General features: G+C 39.8%; 1 protein-coding gene across 3 annotated transcripts; it reads right to left on the bottom strand.

Moving 5' to 3' along the window:
- Positions 1-332: 332 nt before the first annotated feature.
- On the bottom strand, positions 333-14094 carry LOC135583398 (probable homogentisate phytyltransferase 1, chloroplastic). Of its 3 annotated transcripts, none has more exons than XM_065145006.1 (13): positions 13926-14094; positions 7115-7395; positions 6885-6968; positions 6715-6789; positions 6492-6587; positions 5834-5923; positions 3110-3211; positions 2838-2933; positions 1748-1819; positions 1571-1666; positions 950-1054; positions 694-774; positions 333-555 (listed from the first exon to the last, which is right to left on the bottom strand). In XM_065145006.1, the coding sequence occupies exons 1-12, from the start codon at positions 13990-13992 to the stop codon at positions 733-735; spliced, it is 1206 nt and encodes a 401-aa protein (XP_065001078.1). In that variant the 5' UTR covers positions 13993-14094; the 3' UTR covers positions 333-555; positions 694-732. The 3 variants fall into 3 exon arrangements, with proteins under 3 accessions (XP_065001078.1, XP_065001077.1, XP_065001080.1); XM_065145005.1 differs by having other exon boundaries at positions 333-537; XM_065145008.1 differs by having other exon boundaries at positions 333-537; positions 6504-6587.
- Positions 14095-15632: the final 1538 nt, after the last annotated feature.

Genomic DNA, 15632 nt, shown 5'->3' with positions numbered 1-15632 from the left:
TTGCTAAGTTGTGCAGAATACGTGAAACTGAAATATTTATAATAAGAAATACTTTATAATTTTCTTTCTCCTACTACAATGAAAGGAAGAAACAAAAAAAAAATGCTAGTGCTATGAAACTTTTACTTGGAGGTGGAGATCATGGTAAGCTAAATTATGGTCACAGGCTTAATCCTTGAACTCAAAATATGTTCAATAAGAAAAGTCTGCCCTTCACTAGAGAAACTTTTTCCAGCACATGATGGAGCTGTTCAAACTTAGTTGTGATGATTAATAAAGACAACAAAAATACAGAAAATCACAAGAGAAGATTTTGCAATGGCGAAAAGACGGGAGAGGAAATTCACATCCTTTGCATGAACATATTTTTATTAAATTGCAAGGAAATAGGATGATTGAATTACATTCTGTGTTTTTTTATACAAATGTACCTTACTAGACAAAATTTTGAAATTACAATCACGTCACTCGAAAGCCCAGTAAGGTTGTTCCTAATCTATACAGAGTTCACATACCATGGAAGCTGCTCCAAAGAACCTGTAGTTCAATTAATTACTTTTGGTAATAACAAGAAGGGACCAAGTTGATAGACAATGAACACCAAAGAATACAAATCAGAATAAAAACCAAAGAACTTGGGATATTAAATTGAGATTAATAAGAACATAATCCTATACTTCCAATCACTTTTACCTAAAAGCAGCTTGTTGTTCTTCCAGTTTACCCCCAAAATCATCTCACAAGTGGAATGAGCAAGTACTCCGCATAAAACAGCTAAAGACAAAAAGTACACGTGTCATTGAACTGCAGAAACTCGATGGTGATGGTTTAGATCTAAAGCATCATGAGAAACACCTTTTCTAATGCAATTCATCTATTCCAAAATCTCTACCAATAAAAAATTCTAAATTCATGTCACATAACAGTTCCCATACATCTAATAGTTTACCTTCCAAATAAACATGTAAAAAGATGTTATTGCAGCTTTATTCATGAGGTCAAGAGTTCTAGCACGATTCCAGAGGATTGAAGCAAGGATGGCATGGCCCAAAATCTGCAAAGGACAGCATTCCTATTAACTAAAATAAAAATTTTCAAGCAGACCTTTACGTTCATTAGAACCCAGAAGTGACCAGTGTCTGCTGTTATCGTTACCGCATATCCCTTCTTTATCTTGGGGATGTGCATGTGTGAAGCAAAAGAAAATTGAATTACCATTTGCAAGATGCAATCAAAAGAACAATAACAGTCCTGCCCATATGCTAGCATTTGCAGTCAGAATGTCAGCAACGTTCAGAAACAATATCATAAAAGATTGCAAATTCCATTTTTTTCCTTAAAAGGAATAATAGTTAGCTCTTTTTTATTGATGATTGCAGGAAGAATAATGCAAGAGATTGTCCATTTAAATAGCTATCTTGGAGGATAATCTGATTATTTCAATTTAAATATAACTTGTTTGATAGAATTGGGATTAACCAGTTGTATCGTCTTTTTTTTAATACCTGAAACTTAATTTGAACAAAATTGAAGCTAAACCAATTATGAAGAATAAAAGTTGGTCACATACAGTTATAAACTTGCTCCATAGGCAGGAAGAAGTGGCTCCAATGGCCACGGCAACACTGTATGCCATCTCAAGGAGATAGACACAAATCCAAAACACCTGCTCAAAAACAATGTCATCAGGATAATGAACAAGATAATCTAAAATTAAAGGACCGATCAGTATTCTTTCGTAGGATACCCGTCTTTGACCCAGACGAACACTGAAAGACCGAATGCCAAATATACGATCACCTTCAATATCAGGTATATCCTGCATAAGATCAGTAGTACACTCAAGAAATGGACTGTTCTAAGTTCTAACAGTATTTGAAGGTAATTACATTAGAAGTTCCATCTAGGTTTGCCAATGAAAATCAATGATCAACAATAATCAAGAGCATATATTTTTTTGTAACATTTATCTGTTATAGCATGTTGCACGGAGAGCATGCGGTAATCCTGGGAAACAGATGGTCCACCAGCTCCTTATCCTCTGACTTTTTTAAATAGCCTTTACATTAAATATACAATAGTTGACAGCAAGCAGAAACAATTTTTTCATATTCAGTTTCAGAGGTTAACCCAAGTGGTCTCCTATATGATATCAGAATAACAAATTCTTTTTACTGTGTATTAGTCATGCCTTATGGTACATTATATTGCTTCACTTAAATTTGACATTAGTCCATGGCATATTGCTGTGGTTGTTGATGAGAAGCTGAAAATTTTGACTTCGGCAAAGATATTCTCAGTAAGATGCCACAAGCAGCTCAAGCTGCATTTTGTTGGAGTTATATCATACTTGGTAAAACTTGTTCAACTCATCTTCATCTAAAAAACCTAAAATTTATAATTGATACTGTGTGCCTCCATTTCTTTCAATAATTTTAGTGTACTAGGATGCCACTGCTCAGGCAACCATTATAAACATCTCAACTTTACTAGTAAAGTTGATATATACACGATCACAATCTGGAGCATTTATCTAAAGATACCATAAAAAATGTATTAGAGGTTACCAAAAGAAGTTCCATATTTTCACATTTATCTGAATTACCATGAAAAGTACATGTTTAAATGCCTTCCGAAGGTACATTCAGATCTAAATGCACATATGATTTTCTGATTCAGTAAGAGAAGAGAGCATGGGTGTATGTAGCAGGAGAGAGCTTCCTCAGATGTAAATGCACATATGATCTTTTATAGTGTAACTTACAAATGAAACTATTACCAAAATACTGGCACTCGTCCAAATTCAAAAAACTTCAGCCACTCAAACTTGTAATTACCTTGAACAGTGCAATAACAACAGAGAAGAAGCTCATGAATGCAGTTGCAAATATCAGCGGCCTGGAAAGATTGGCTGATCTTCCGAAAACAAACGTCTGGAACATTTATCAAGATCCAGTATACATCAACAAGATGAAATAAGTGCTGAACCTTTTGACAGTGAAAAGACATAACACCACTAAGAAGTAAAGGATCAACATGTATAAACATGCCCAGATTATATGCATGATAGTTTATGCAAAAAATGCCAAAAGAAGCTATTGATGCCTACCTGCATGTGAAGGAAAAATGCCAGTTGAACAACCACAGCACGCACTGCCAGAATGCAGAGTGCTGCAATAACAGCAAATCTCTTCCATCTTAAAAAAGGCAGCTGTAACAATCAGAATCAAGACCATCAAGGAAAAAAAATAACTATATCATTAGCAAACACCATGTATCTGTCTTGCACATTCAAACTTTAAGAAGTAATGCCATAATGTTTCTTAACCAGCAAGAATCAATCCCATTAGAAACATTGTGCATTCGGAGTTTGCCCTCAATCATTCATTGTGCTTGTGAATCTATTTGTGCAAAAGAGTATACAATCATGCATTAAGCATAAATTAGTTGCATAATTACAAAAACATGAAGTATGAGAAACATAATAATGAGAAGAGCTATCATACATAATACAAAACCTTCTTTAAAAAAAGCAGTAAGCTCCACCTGATCCCTGGCATAAAATAAAGCATGCCAAAAGTGAGAAATAAAAATAAAGATTTAGCCACAAAATGCAACCTTTCTATAGAGTCAAACCAGAACCAAAAGTTATATTTTAGAATCCAAGTACTGATACATACAACTTTTGGTAAAAGACTCTTAGGTTCAAGTTGGAAAACTGACCAAACTGATGGGTCGAGGTTCACTTCATGTGAGGCTAATTCACCTGACTAGTAGTTGCCCTTATCACATAATGGTAAAAAATTGTCTGGCAACTCACTAAAGACTATTTTATATGGTCAAAATGATAAGAGCATTTTTTCAACTGAATTTGTCTAAAGAGGGTGCCCAGTTGTTCGGATGACCACACATTTGTTTGTCCAATGTCAAATTACCTTGTGAAGACTATCACTGAGAACTCCTGAACTTCAAATAATCTTTGAAAGTCAACTTCCCTATGTAGATCATTCAAATGACAAAAACTGCAAATCCTATTGTTCATATTCACATTTTTGGCCTCTGAAGAACCCAGAGGTCCACTATGTTTCCCAATCTCATTCTCAGTCTTCATTCCTCTGAAGCCACTTTTCCTCTGACTTCCACTGAGATTATTGGAGACAACACTCCTCATGCCCTCGTTGCCCATTTTATGTTTCCATTTACTCAACCTTATCAAGTTTCACATGCTTGATAGAATCCTCTTGCTTTAGCACCCTCCTGATTTATTTAGTCAGGAGTAACATTTGCACATGTTGATGTGTCAGTCTGTGCCAGCATGCATCTACTATGCCAATACCAACACAAATCACATTCCATTGGCAGTTCCACGCACATATGCTAACATGATAGCTATTACAGGGCATGAACAGCACGTCGAGTCACAGTCAGAGCCACATAATGGAAATTGACTATCTAGTCAGTCCACCATAGAATGTAGATATACACAACAAAGTTTGGACAACAGACTTCCGAAAAGAAAAGGAAGCAAAGACAGTGATCTGTCCCATACTTCATTCATAAGTGTCATTTCTCAAATAGCCAAATTTATTACATATGCAAAATAATAATAATAATAATGATATAATAATGAATAAACAATCTATTCAGTTCCAAAAGGATTTGCCTCTTGTAAGGACACAGTGACATTTTATCACACAGTGTAGGATGAGAAAGAAGGATTTATTAACTACATACACTGATATGAAACGAAGAGGTTAAACGTGACCTAGGGAGCCTATGATCTACTACAAATTGTTTCGGGCCATATTTTTACAGGCATGAATAACTGACAAGTTGCAAGAAGTCTTTTCTTTCTATAATAGGCATGTAAAGAAGCTACATGATTTCAAAAAATTCTATTTCCTAAGATTGCAGGGGAAATCAAAAAGATAAAATTCTAATGTCAGACATAATAGAGTCCAAAGGTAAGACTGACAGTAACGGTTCACTATCTACCAGAATGACTAGAAAATAGAAATAACTTAAAAACTTATTTGCAGAGCTCAGACATGTAATTATTATGATCAATCATTAGATCCCTGATGCAAAAGAACTTAGCATATTATTCTCAAAGAAGATGCAATACAATATGCGATCTATTTTAAAGTGTCAGTCACAGTTCTTTCGATCTTAAATTAGAGACCATACTCGTTAGGTGTCATATTTTTCTCTAGTAAATCCTTAGATAGATTATTAAGTAGGATCAGTTTATTCAAATATATGATCTTGCAACCATTCATTCAAGTTGTACAATAGTTAGGTCAAACTAGTTGGTATAATTGAGGTTGATTTACATAAGAATTGATTCTGACTCTTTAATTTGTGTCCTACTTTAAGATGGCCTTGAATACTTGTTTTTGTCATAGGCCAATAAGAGTCTTGTAATCACTAGGACCAATCTAAGGCAGCCTAATTTTTCAGTTTACTTCTTCCACTGGAAAATCAAAACATCTAGAGATCCTTGTGATTATTTTCCTATCAAGAAAGGTTTTTGGACACAACTTAGATTGGCCTCAATCAAGGATTAGAGAAGCTAGCTTCTAGCATTTATTTCTGTTTTCAAATATACTATGAAGTCTTTATTTGGCTAAAAACAATAAATCTGTTCAGACTTGCTTAACTATTACAAATTTTACTGCAACCCCATATATGATGTTACCTCATTCCCATTGCTTATCAGAAGCAACACTAAGCTATAAATTTCTAGTAATTGAAGATCATGGCAAGAAATTCATCAAGCATCCCCATAGTTCCAGTTCTGAAAAGGCAAGTTCATAAAAGAAAACAAACTTACGTTGATTGAATATGCAGTTCCAAGGATAAAGCTGACAAAGAGAGCCCAAAACAATGGCAAGGAACCAACAATCCACGCAACGCCAAAGCTCTGAAACAAGATAGTGAAAATTAGCAACTTTTTTTGGTGCTTGAAGATTATATAGATACATTTTCCATTGTGTCTTTTAAAAACAACTCCACAAATAAGATACCAACTTCTTCTTGGACATTATATCGGATGCACTTTGGTGTCCATAACAAGTTCTGAGAGTAGTGTCAATTTTGATCTTACTCAATTGTCAGCCAATATTTTATCAGGAAAGATCTAAGTAAAAGCTATCAACATATTTCTATCTAATATAAATAAAAGAAGCATCTCTTTCGTTGATTGAGTTGAAAGATATATTGGAATGTGATATCTAAAAGCTGAACATAAATAGTCATTAGAAAACACTTGATGACTTCATCCCCATGGCTTCATACTTATAAAAAAATTATCACTAAATTTGTTTAAATCTAGATGAAGAAATTCAAATATATTACAAAAAAAAATCTAAAGGTTTCAATGAGATCAATGTATCTGGCTGTTAAAATCACTTCCCATGACTTATATCCTTCAGGTTTAAATTAAAAAGAGAAAGAAGGTGGTTCTCTAAAGTCTAAACCATATGAAGTACCGAAGGATCTACCATGGCAGCAAAAGTCCAAATAATTGCAACTCCAGTCCTCAAGGAATATTCCCCAGATGCTAGAGGGAGATTTGGCTTATTAACCTGAAAAAAAGCATAACAAATAAATTTTTCAATTCATCTGAGTTATATTTTAATGGAAAATCAGCATAACATGGTGTTTCATTGTCCTCCGGGGACAAAGGATAAAGTTCAAGAGAATGAGGGTTACCTTGTCTATTTCTATGTCAAAGACTTGATTTAGTCCAACAATGTAAATATTCATAAAAACTGCAGCAACGACTGCCTGCATGTAAGAGATGAAGAGTGAGACAGCAAACTTATATGGTACAATGAGAGCACATACTAAATAATGAACTAACAAGTTGTTCACACTATTACCTGCAATAATCCAGTCAGAAACACAGGAGAAATATCGGATGAGCTCTCAACACACAACAAAGATACTGAGATTATACTCATTATCTGTTAAGGCATAAATGCTCGTCAACTACCATCATATAGAAACAGAACAAGTTGTGAATTGACAAGATTAAAAACAAGATAATTGCAAGGATGCATAGTGCATACAAAACTCAGCCGGTAGATCACCTCAAAGAATGTGACTTAACTGTTCCTATGACTGTGTGGGGCCGTGAAAATCTGTAGAAAGCATCTACCGAAGCCAATGCTGATTTCCAACTATTTGTAGGATTATAAGCTTCAGGCTGGGATCCAAACGGGTGCCCTGATGTGGCATTAACATGACATGGATAACTAGTTCCAGGCACAAACTTTCTGTCACTGTGTCTAAGATGATGGTCACTGGGATCCCATTTAACTCCTCCAACATTACATCTAACCGTGATGTTGCGTGTTTTTTGGATAAAGTGCTGGCTTGGGACACAACGACCTGTCAAGAGAAATTGTGTGTGTCAGACATAATAAGAACAAAATCAATCATTGATCAAGCAGGATGTCTGATCTATTATTATTATAACATGCTTCCCTAAAAGGAACCAAAAGGCAGACCTCAGCAAAAGATGTACACTTATAACCTATTTTGTTAATGTTCTTTCAGGCGTTAAACACCAGAAGACAGCAGCTCAGTCAGGCTGCTGATTGTGATGAAACTTATAGCTGAGGCAATGCACACTTAAGTGGGACAGGAAGCGAAGAGCTAGCCTTGCCTTGGTACAATGGTATGATTGCTCCTTTATGACCTAAAGGACGAGTTCACAAAAACAACCTCTCTAAATATAGAGGTAAGCCTTGCATGCATTGAAAGATGCATTAGCAGGAGCTTCGTGCACTGCATACATCCTTTAATTTCAAAAGTATGTATTAACAAGATCATCCATTTAAATTTTCTATGATATTTTGAATTCCTTAAATGGGCAAAGAAATTAAGAAAGTACCCTTATTTGCATAAACTTGGCAATCAGAGTTTGAAACACAAAAGCAAATTTAACCATCCTGAACTGTCAATATATTATGACTAGGGAACCACACAGGTTGAGTATGAAACACTGATACTCCAGTCCTATGAACAAGCTAATGGTTTAAAATGAAATAACACGATGGCAGAGCCTGAAAACCATCCCGGATATCACTGACAAACTCGAGTTATTTGCAAATTATAGTTATCCCCTTTTGTATTGCCACTGACTGACTATCTGCAATTAAAACAAAATACAAGACCATCTCTGCCAGCAAGACTTGCACGATCAAACCCCTGTCACTAGAAGTTACTACTTAGGCAACTCGTCTTGTGGAACTATGCCTTGATCGAATTCATTCATTTGTCTCCCAAGCTGCTTTACTTTGACTATATAACCAGCATCTACTCATTGTGTGATAGTGTGTGTGAAACTGATATGAGCTGACACATTCATATTCAACAAACTAAGTCCCAGGACACAAAGCTAACTGACCGAATAAAAAGATCAAGTGTAGTTAGTTTCCCATGCATAAACATACTTTGAGATGCATGCCTCTTCTCAGAAACCAGGTACACCTCAGATTCTCTGTTCTAAGAGGAAACTTTTTATTCATAGATTATAAGTGTGCATTGTCTGAAACTTATAGCCAGCTCAGAAACTTATAGCAGCTCTGTCACGGACTTAGCTGGTTTTGCCTAAATCATACGGCACCATTGCGTGTCTGTCCGCAAAGGTCAACCTCCCCGAAGCCTCTCATGGTCCCTTAGGACCCACAAAAGAGAAAACGGGTGAGAGAAAATGCCTCACTCGGGATCCATAAGCAAACATTCCAGGAAACACTTCATAGACAATGCAAATTACAAGCAGACTTTACAAGCTCTGAACAGTTGCACAACAAAGGGTCAAAATGGTCCATTACAGATCGAAAATCTCTCACAAGTGTCCACATGACACAACCTTTATTTACAAGCCTAAAGCGGCCACCAACCCAACTAAAATGGGACTGTTAAGCCTTCGGTTGTCCCTCTACATGTTATACAAAACATGAACATATCAAAAGACACAGACATACATAAGCATTACATCAAACATTCTGTTTCGAAATTTGTCCGTGACATTCTCCCCAACTTATTCCTTCGACGTTCTCGTCGAAGCCTTTGCCGACACTGAAACTCCTTGCCTTTCCTGAGTCTTCAATCTTCTGCTCCAGCTGCAATGTGCCTCTTGGCTCCCAGCTGCTCTCCACTGCTGTTTTTGAGTAGTCGAACATTTGATCCGCCATGCTGCTTCAACTCACCAATGACTCTGACTCTGGTGTGGGGTTGGCTGAGTTGTATTGATCCTTGTTGATTCCTGCGGATCCTCCATATGAAGGAAAAGACCATCCTTACTACGCTAGTCTCTCAAATGCCTAATGCTGCTTGAACTGGGTGGATGCTTGTTGGAGCTTTAACGAGCATCGTCTCGCAGACTTCTGAAGTTTTGGGTCCTTCCTCCACAAAATTTGCTCATTGACTCTTCTTTCACTTAGTTGTTGCTTCCAAGTAGGTTCGCATCACTTCCGCTTTCGATTGGCATTTCGTTGGGAAATGAAGCGGACAATCTATTCTCAGTAACACTGATCACCGTTGGTGAGGATTTGACAACTATTGTCTTCCATTATCTTCGAAGGGTCTTTGAACATGTGCAGAGCTCCTCTGCTGGGTAGATAAGAGAATTGGGGTACTCGGTTTCGCCCATTCTCTTAAGAGTTGAGAAGGCAAAGGTTACTTAACTTCGCCCGCCTCCTCGAGGTTGTACTCCATGCATCGAGCTGGTTACTGGTCTTCGCCTGCTCTTTGCTCACACTTCTGAAGCACTTGAAGTGTTTGCACTTCTTGCGTTGAGTAAGTTACTGTGATTCACCTTCTCAATGCCATCGAACTTCTGGAATGCAGGAAGTTTTCACCCCAACCTAGAGTAATTCTCTCATAGGTTTGGTCGCCTCTGGGATTGTACCGTCTTCTCCATCAACCCTGCCGCCTACTCCACTGAGTAGCAAAGGTACAGCACCGCGTACTGCCTGCTTCGTTCCTTGGTCATGCACTCTTGCTTGACCCGAAGTCCTTCACTTTCGGCTATCTTGATGAGAAGCTCGTTGACACCGGTCTTACGAAGTTCCTTAGCCTCTGCCCTTCAGCCTTGTCTCGATACTTGGAGTTTGCCTCTGCATGCTCCACCTCCTCGGCCCCTTTCACGACCAAGCGCTCTCCCTCCATGAGAGCAAGGGATCAATGACTTTCACGGAAGTCCCGCCTTTGCGGTACCATGACGCTACCATGCCCATGGCACTACTATCCGTCGCCTCGCATCTGCATCCTTTTTTTGTCACAATCAGTAGATATGTCTCTGTGGCACTCCTCCGAGTCCACCTCCATTCTAACTGATGCTTGATTTTGGGAAGCTAAGTCCCTCTAGACTCGTCGTCGCTTCCTCGCCCCTTTCGACCCCCTGCTTCAACACCTCTGTGTTATCCAAGCAGCTCCTTTTGGTCGATGAAAAGACAGACTGCAACTCCCATGCATGGCCTCTGCCATCACGTTGTACGGTTTGCACCGATTCTGTTCTCCTTAGCTTCCTTGGTAGCAACGTTCGCTTACTTGACCTTGTCCTCTAACTTATCGAGCTCCCTTAAGCGAATATGGGCTCTGGAGCAGTCCAACTCTCTAGCTACTTCGATCATACCTCTGCATGATCAAGTCCCTCCCATGGGACTTACTGGTACTTGCATTCGAACTTTTTCCATTGGTGGAACACAGCCCCCATATGCTGATGACCAAAGCTTTCATCCGATGCAAAATTCGATGCACGCACGGAAGACCCGCCTCTGCGGTACCATGGCCTTCACTCCTTGAATCCATAGCCCTTCTTACCGTCGTGTTGTTCACCGAAGTGGAGCTTCCAGTAGCTCCCGATCATACCTCCGTATGATCTAGTCCCTCACGGGACTAGCTGTCGTGTGTCTCGCATTGCCACGAACTGTTCCACCACAATCCGCTGCAACATGTCGCCTCCTGGTGACATCTCTATTGCATTCTGATCCTTGTGGGATGAACTCAAATTGTGATCCCTCCATGTGTGGCCTCTGCCAATACATCGCAGGGTCTTTTCCACTTTCGATTTTGTTCGCTCCTTTGGCAATCGACCTTCATCCACCCACTCTTGGGTTACACCTAGATGAAGCACCGTTCTAGGACAGTCCGTCGCCTAGTAGCTCCCGAAGTCCCCCGGTTTCGCTGCAATTAGTGCACCATTGTTTGGATCCTGGGCCTCTGCCCCTACCAGCACAATCTTCGCTGTGCACCGCTTCCTTCATGGCAACTTGAATGGCAACACTGTGGCATATTTTTCAAGAGTACCCGCCTCCGCGTCCTCTTGCCCCGTGCCAAGGCCTTCAGAACCCAACTTCGCCTCCGCAAGTTGAGTCGCCTTAATTCCTCCATCAAATGCTTCTCCGAGATTAGGTGCATGTGCCTAGAAGCTCCCTTCGTCTTTGGCACCATGCAAGATGAGTCCGCTCAGTCAGAATGAAGGATCCATGGAACAACATGATCCTGCTCTTGCCTCTGCAAGAGTTCATGTCCTTGACCTCTGTCCAAGGAAAGCATTGTGCCTCCGCTCCATGTTCCATCTTCTATGCTGGCTCTCTTCATGCGGCTTGGGTACTTCACCAAGTTACACCCAAGTTGCTCCGCTCCTCGTTTTGCATTGAGTTGATGGTGGCCCTCGCGCCCACCATTCCACGGGTCAACCCTCCCTTGAGTCCGATCTCCATATCGACTCCAAGTGTGCCTTCATTTGTGTTGCTTTGGGTCGCTCCCCCACTTGATCTCGCAATGCATTCACCAATGCATTCTCTCAAGCGAGATCATGCGACGACTCTTCGTCGCTTGCTCGGTCCATTGAGCTTCGTGGAGTTATTGTTTGTTAAGGTACTCCTCCTCAACATGTGTGGTTCGTCCCACATGATTCTCCCTCTGAAGAGTCGGGACTTATCCCTCCTGGATAACTGTCCCGTTGGAGCAACATCTCTCTTCGTTTCGGAGACCACCATCCCCTTCGGACTACTCTGATATGCTGAACAAATTGTGCATTGTTCTGCCTCCTGCAAACGCACTTGCTAGATTGCGACTCCACATCAATACAGCCCCCGCTGCACCTCTCAAGGCCTAGCAACATGCTGAACTTGTTGCACACTTCAGCGTCCTACGGACGTATCCTTCACATGTAGAAGAGAAAGTTTCAATGCTCCATGGCGCTGAGTTTCGATCACCTTAGGATGGCCGCGAACATTCCATCGTTCGCATACAAGCCTATGCATGAGTATCGAATTCTTTAAGTTAGCAATTCCCCTCACCTCTATGAGCTTTGCACAACTGTTTCGATCATTGAGCAACTCATTCCACCTTGCATGGTCTCATCCTTTGCCAAGCGCCTCACTTGCCTTGAGCACCATCAAGTATAGTTGTCAACGTTGAGCCATAACTCAAACTCACCTATCCCAACCTTTGAGCGCTCCGCATTCTTCCAAGCTTGCCTGTTCTCGTGGTGCCTCTTGCGCGAAGGGTTGGCCATTCCTCTGAATGTCAATCTCAGATGCTCGCTTCTCCGAGCGACTCCTTTTCCCTACATCTCCATGCCTGTTTTCTCTCAAACGATCGCGCGTATGCTGACTGCCCTCAACGCAGCCCCGCTAGATCCCCCATGTTTGCATGCTAAGTGTTTCTATGAGTGCTTGTCCTGCTCTGATACCATTTGTTACGGACTTAGCTGGTTTTGCCTAAGTTGTGCGGCACCCTTACGCGTTCGTCCGCAAATGTCCGCCTCCTCGAAGCCTCCCATGGTCCCTTAGGACCCACAAAAGAAAAAACGGGTGAGAGAAAATACCTCACTCGAGATCCACAAGCAAACATTCCAGGAAACACTTCATAGACAATGCAAATTACAAGCAGACTTTACAAGCTCTGAACAGTTGCACAACAAAGGGTCAAAATGGTCCATTACAGACCGAAAATCTCTCACAAGTGTCCATATGATACAACCTTTATTTACAAGCCTAAAGCGGCCACCAACCCAACTAAAATAGGACTATTAAGCCTTCGGTTGTCCCTCTACATGCTATACAAAACATGAACATACCAAAAGACACGAACATACAGCATTACATCAAACATCCTGTTTCGAAGTTTGTCCGTGACAGCTCGGTACACCATACCGTACCGTACCGAGCCTAGGTCGAAACACCGGTACGGATCTGAAAGCTGGCTCTTAACCCCTTCAACATGTTTGATAAACAGGTTTTCATGTCAATGATCTATCACTCTTTTAAGTATTTTTGCCCTCCCAGCAACGTAAATCCTGTATCCTCTTGCTGATTAACTAACCTCACCTGATCCTGTTTCCAAACTCTCTTTCGTGAACTCCCAAGAGTCAGACTTCCTACAGCACAAACAAGTTCTCTGTAGCACGGGCATCCAACTGGACCACACAAAAGCACAGCATACCATGTAAATCGAGAGGTACTCTTTGCAGTCATGCTAGGGTTAGATGTAACATATAAGTTACCACCATTTGTCAACCTTTAGTAAAGGGACACCGAAGTGATTCCGTAGTAACGGCACCATTGGGAGCCATTCAACAGATTCGTGAATCTAAGGTAGAGAAGCATCATTCCGACTTCATCTCTGGTCAAGTGCTAATGCTCTACCAAAGAAGAACGCGAAAACAAAAGAAAAAAGAGTTCTTTTTAGAGACAATAACGCACTCATAAAGAATCAAGCCGAAAACGCGCTCCACAGACATTCCCTCAAAAAAGAAGAAAAAACACAACGAGAGTGATTACAGATGCTAGACGCCTCATTCCTTCGTTTACCGTTCCCCACAAGACTTTCTCGTCGTAAAACTCATTCTTTGAGAGAAACATCGAGATTTCCACCAAGATCGACGGGTCACAAAGGCATACCTGGGCGAGGAGCCGGCAAGGAGAGGCGAGGAGGGGAGGAGAAAGGCCGGAGAAGAAGCGAATCCATCGCCGTCGCCGTCCACTCCCCGGCCAACCTAGGTAGAGCTCTTGCTTGGATCTACGGAGAACCACCGCCTCTTTCTAGGCGCCAACACGAGATATTTTCTACCGTCGATTCTGCCTCCCTCCCCGCTTTTATTATTATTATTATTATTATTATTATTATTATTATTATTATTATTATATATATATATATATATATATATATATATATATATATATATATATATTAGAAACCTACTATTCACATCACCTTATTTACTAGTCACCATCCCTATTATTTATAATCCCTTAAAATATATATATATATATATATATTAATTTTATTTTATTTTATTATTTGTAATCTCAATATTATGGATTTTGTTTTGCTCATAACCTCTAATTTCATCTCTCTCTATGCATCATCTCTCGAGGAAAAAAAAAGATATTTATATTTATTTATAAAAAATTAATTTAAAATTTTTTAGAGGTGGTTATAAATAATTATCTCCTAATTTTTATTGGATAAATTCTCAAAAAGAACCTATAATTTTTAGATTTTTTTGTATAATGTCTGAACTATACAAAGGTAAGTGATGAATGTGAGATTTAAGCTCAATTTTACAATTAAATTACTAAGATCTTTACTATCTAAATTATTTTATGTGAGTATAATTATATCCTTACCAAAAAAGAGTTGAATATGATAGACTACTCTGTATTTGGAACAAGTCTTTATACTAAATCTGCTAGTGATCCTTACAAGTCAAATGCTTGTAAAGAAAGTTGTGACGATGCTTGAGACGGACCGTTCATTCTAATTCAATGGCAATACTTAAACTGCAAGGTATAGCTACGTACAGGATGCGTATCCCAGTGGAGTTCCAAATACTTCAAACTGCGTTTGATTGAGACTATCCATGATGTGATTTGATGTAAAAGTTCACGTTTCTCTATGGAACAGATGCGTGTAATTAAGATACTCTTCTCTGTTCTGCCGAGATAGGATGCGTTTGGTTGCTGCTGGATCGAGACATGTGAATTGTGTCCGCTTTTGATCGAGACGGATGAGATACAGCCACCATTTCAATGGGGGGTATTTGTATGGTGAAGGAGGAGGAGTAAGAATTCTGGAACTGCGACCGAGTTGATTTGATGTAGTCTGAGCTGAACTGGCACATCATCTTGCTGAGTTGACTTTTGCACGCCAAGGAGTTTTGGATGTAGCTTTAGATGCACTCAGGATATCTGCACTTGAAGCAGCATCCGGGACATTGACTGCAGGGACAGAGCTTGGATTAATCTCGTGGAAGTTGGACGAAGAACGCACGCTAACTTTCACAACCAGAAAAGGATCGGTTTGGAGTTTTTGATCTCAATTCTTCACCAAAGTTAATGGCGGAAAAAGAAGGAAAGATTTCTAAGATTATACCAAGACCAACCAGATCAACATCTGGTATCAAGCTTTTCTTTATTGGCGGCTTTAACATGTCAGGAGATTGAAGGGAACATATCTCACCATTGTCATGATACTTCAGCTAAATCAGACCAGAAGGTTTCGAGAGCTCTCTCTTGATGCATTCTTGTGAGTCCCATTGTGTGTGTGTCTGTGAGTGTGTGTGTGTGAGAGAGAGAGAGAGAGAGAGAGAGAGAGAGAGAGAGGTT

Source organism: Musa acuminata, chromosome BXJ3-4, assembly GCF_036884655.1.
Source record: "Musa acuminata AAA Group cultivar baxijiao chromosome BXJ3-4, Cavendish_Baxijiao_AAA, whole genome shotgun sequence".
NCBI classification, from domain to species: Eukaryota; Viridiplantae; Streptophyta; class Magnoliopsida; order Zingiberales; family Musaceae; genus Musa; species Musa acuminata.
The sequence above is the reverse complement of the archived record's forward strand: the minus strand, read 5'-3'. Positions and strand labels throughout refer to the sequence as shown.

What these genes read in the sequence shown, in the direction of transcription:
- LOC135583398 (XM_065145006.1), bottom strand. Translation starts at nt 13,992, where the DNA reads ATGGATTCGCTTCTTCTCCGGCCTTTCTCCTCCCCTCCTCGCCTCTCC. An exon ending in CTTGCCGGCTCCTCGCCCAG is followed by an intron (nt 7,396 to 13,925) that starts GTATGCCTTTGT and finishes TTCTCTTGACAG; the next exon opens with GTCGTTGTGTCCCAAGCCAG. An exon ending in CTGCCATGGTAGATCCTTCG is followed by an intron (nt 5,924 to 6,491) that starts GTACTTCATATG and finishes ATCTTGTTTCAG; the next exon opens with AGCTTTGGCGTTGCGTGGAT.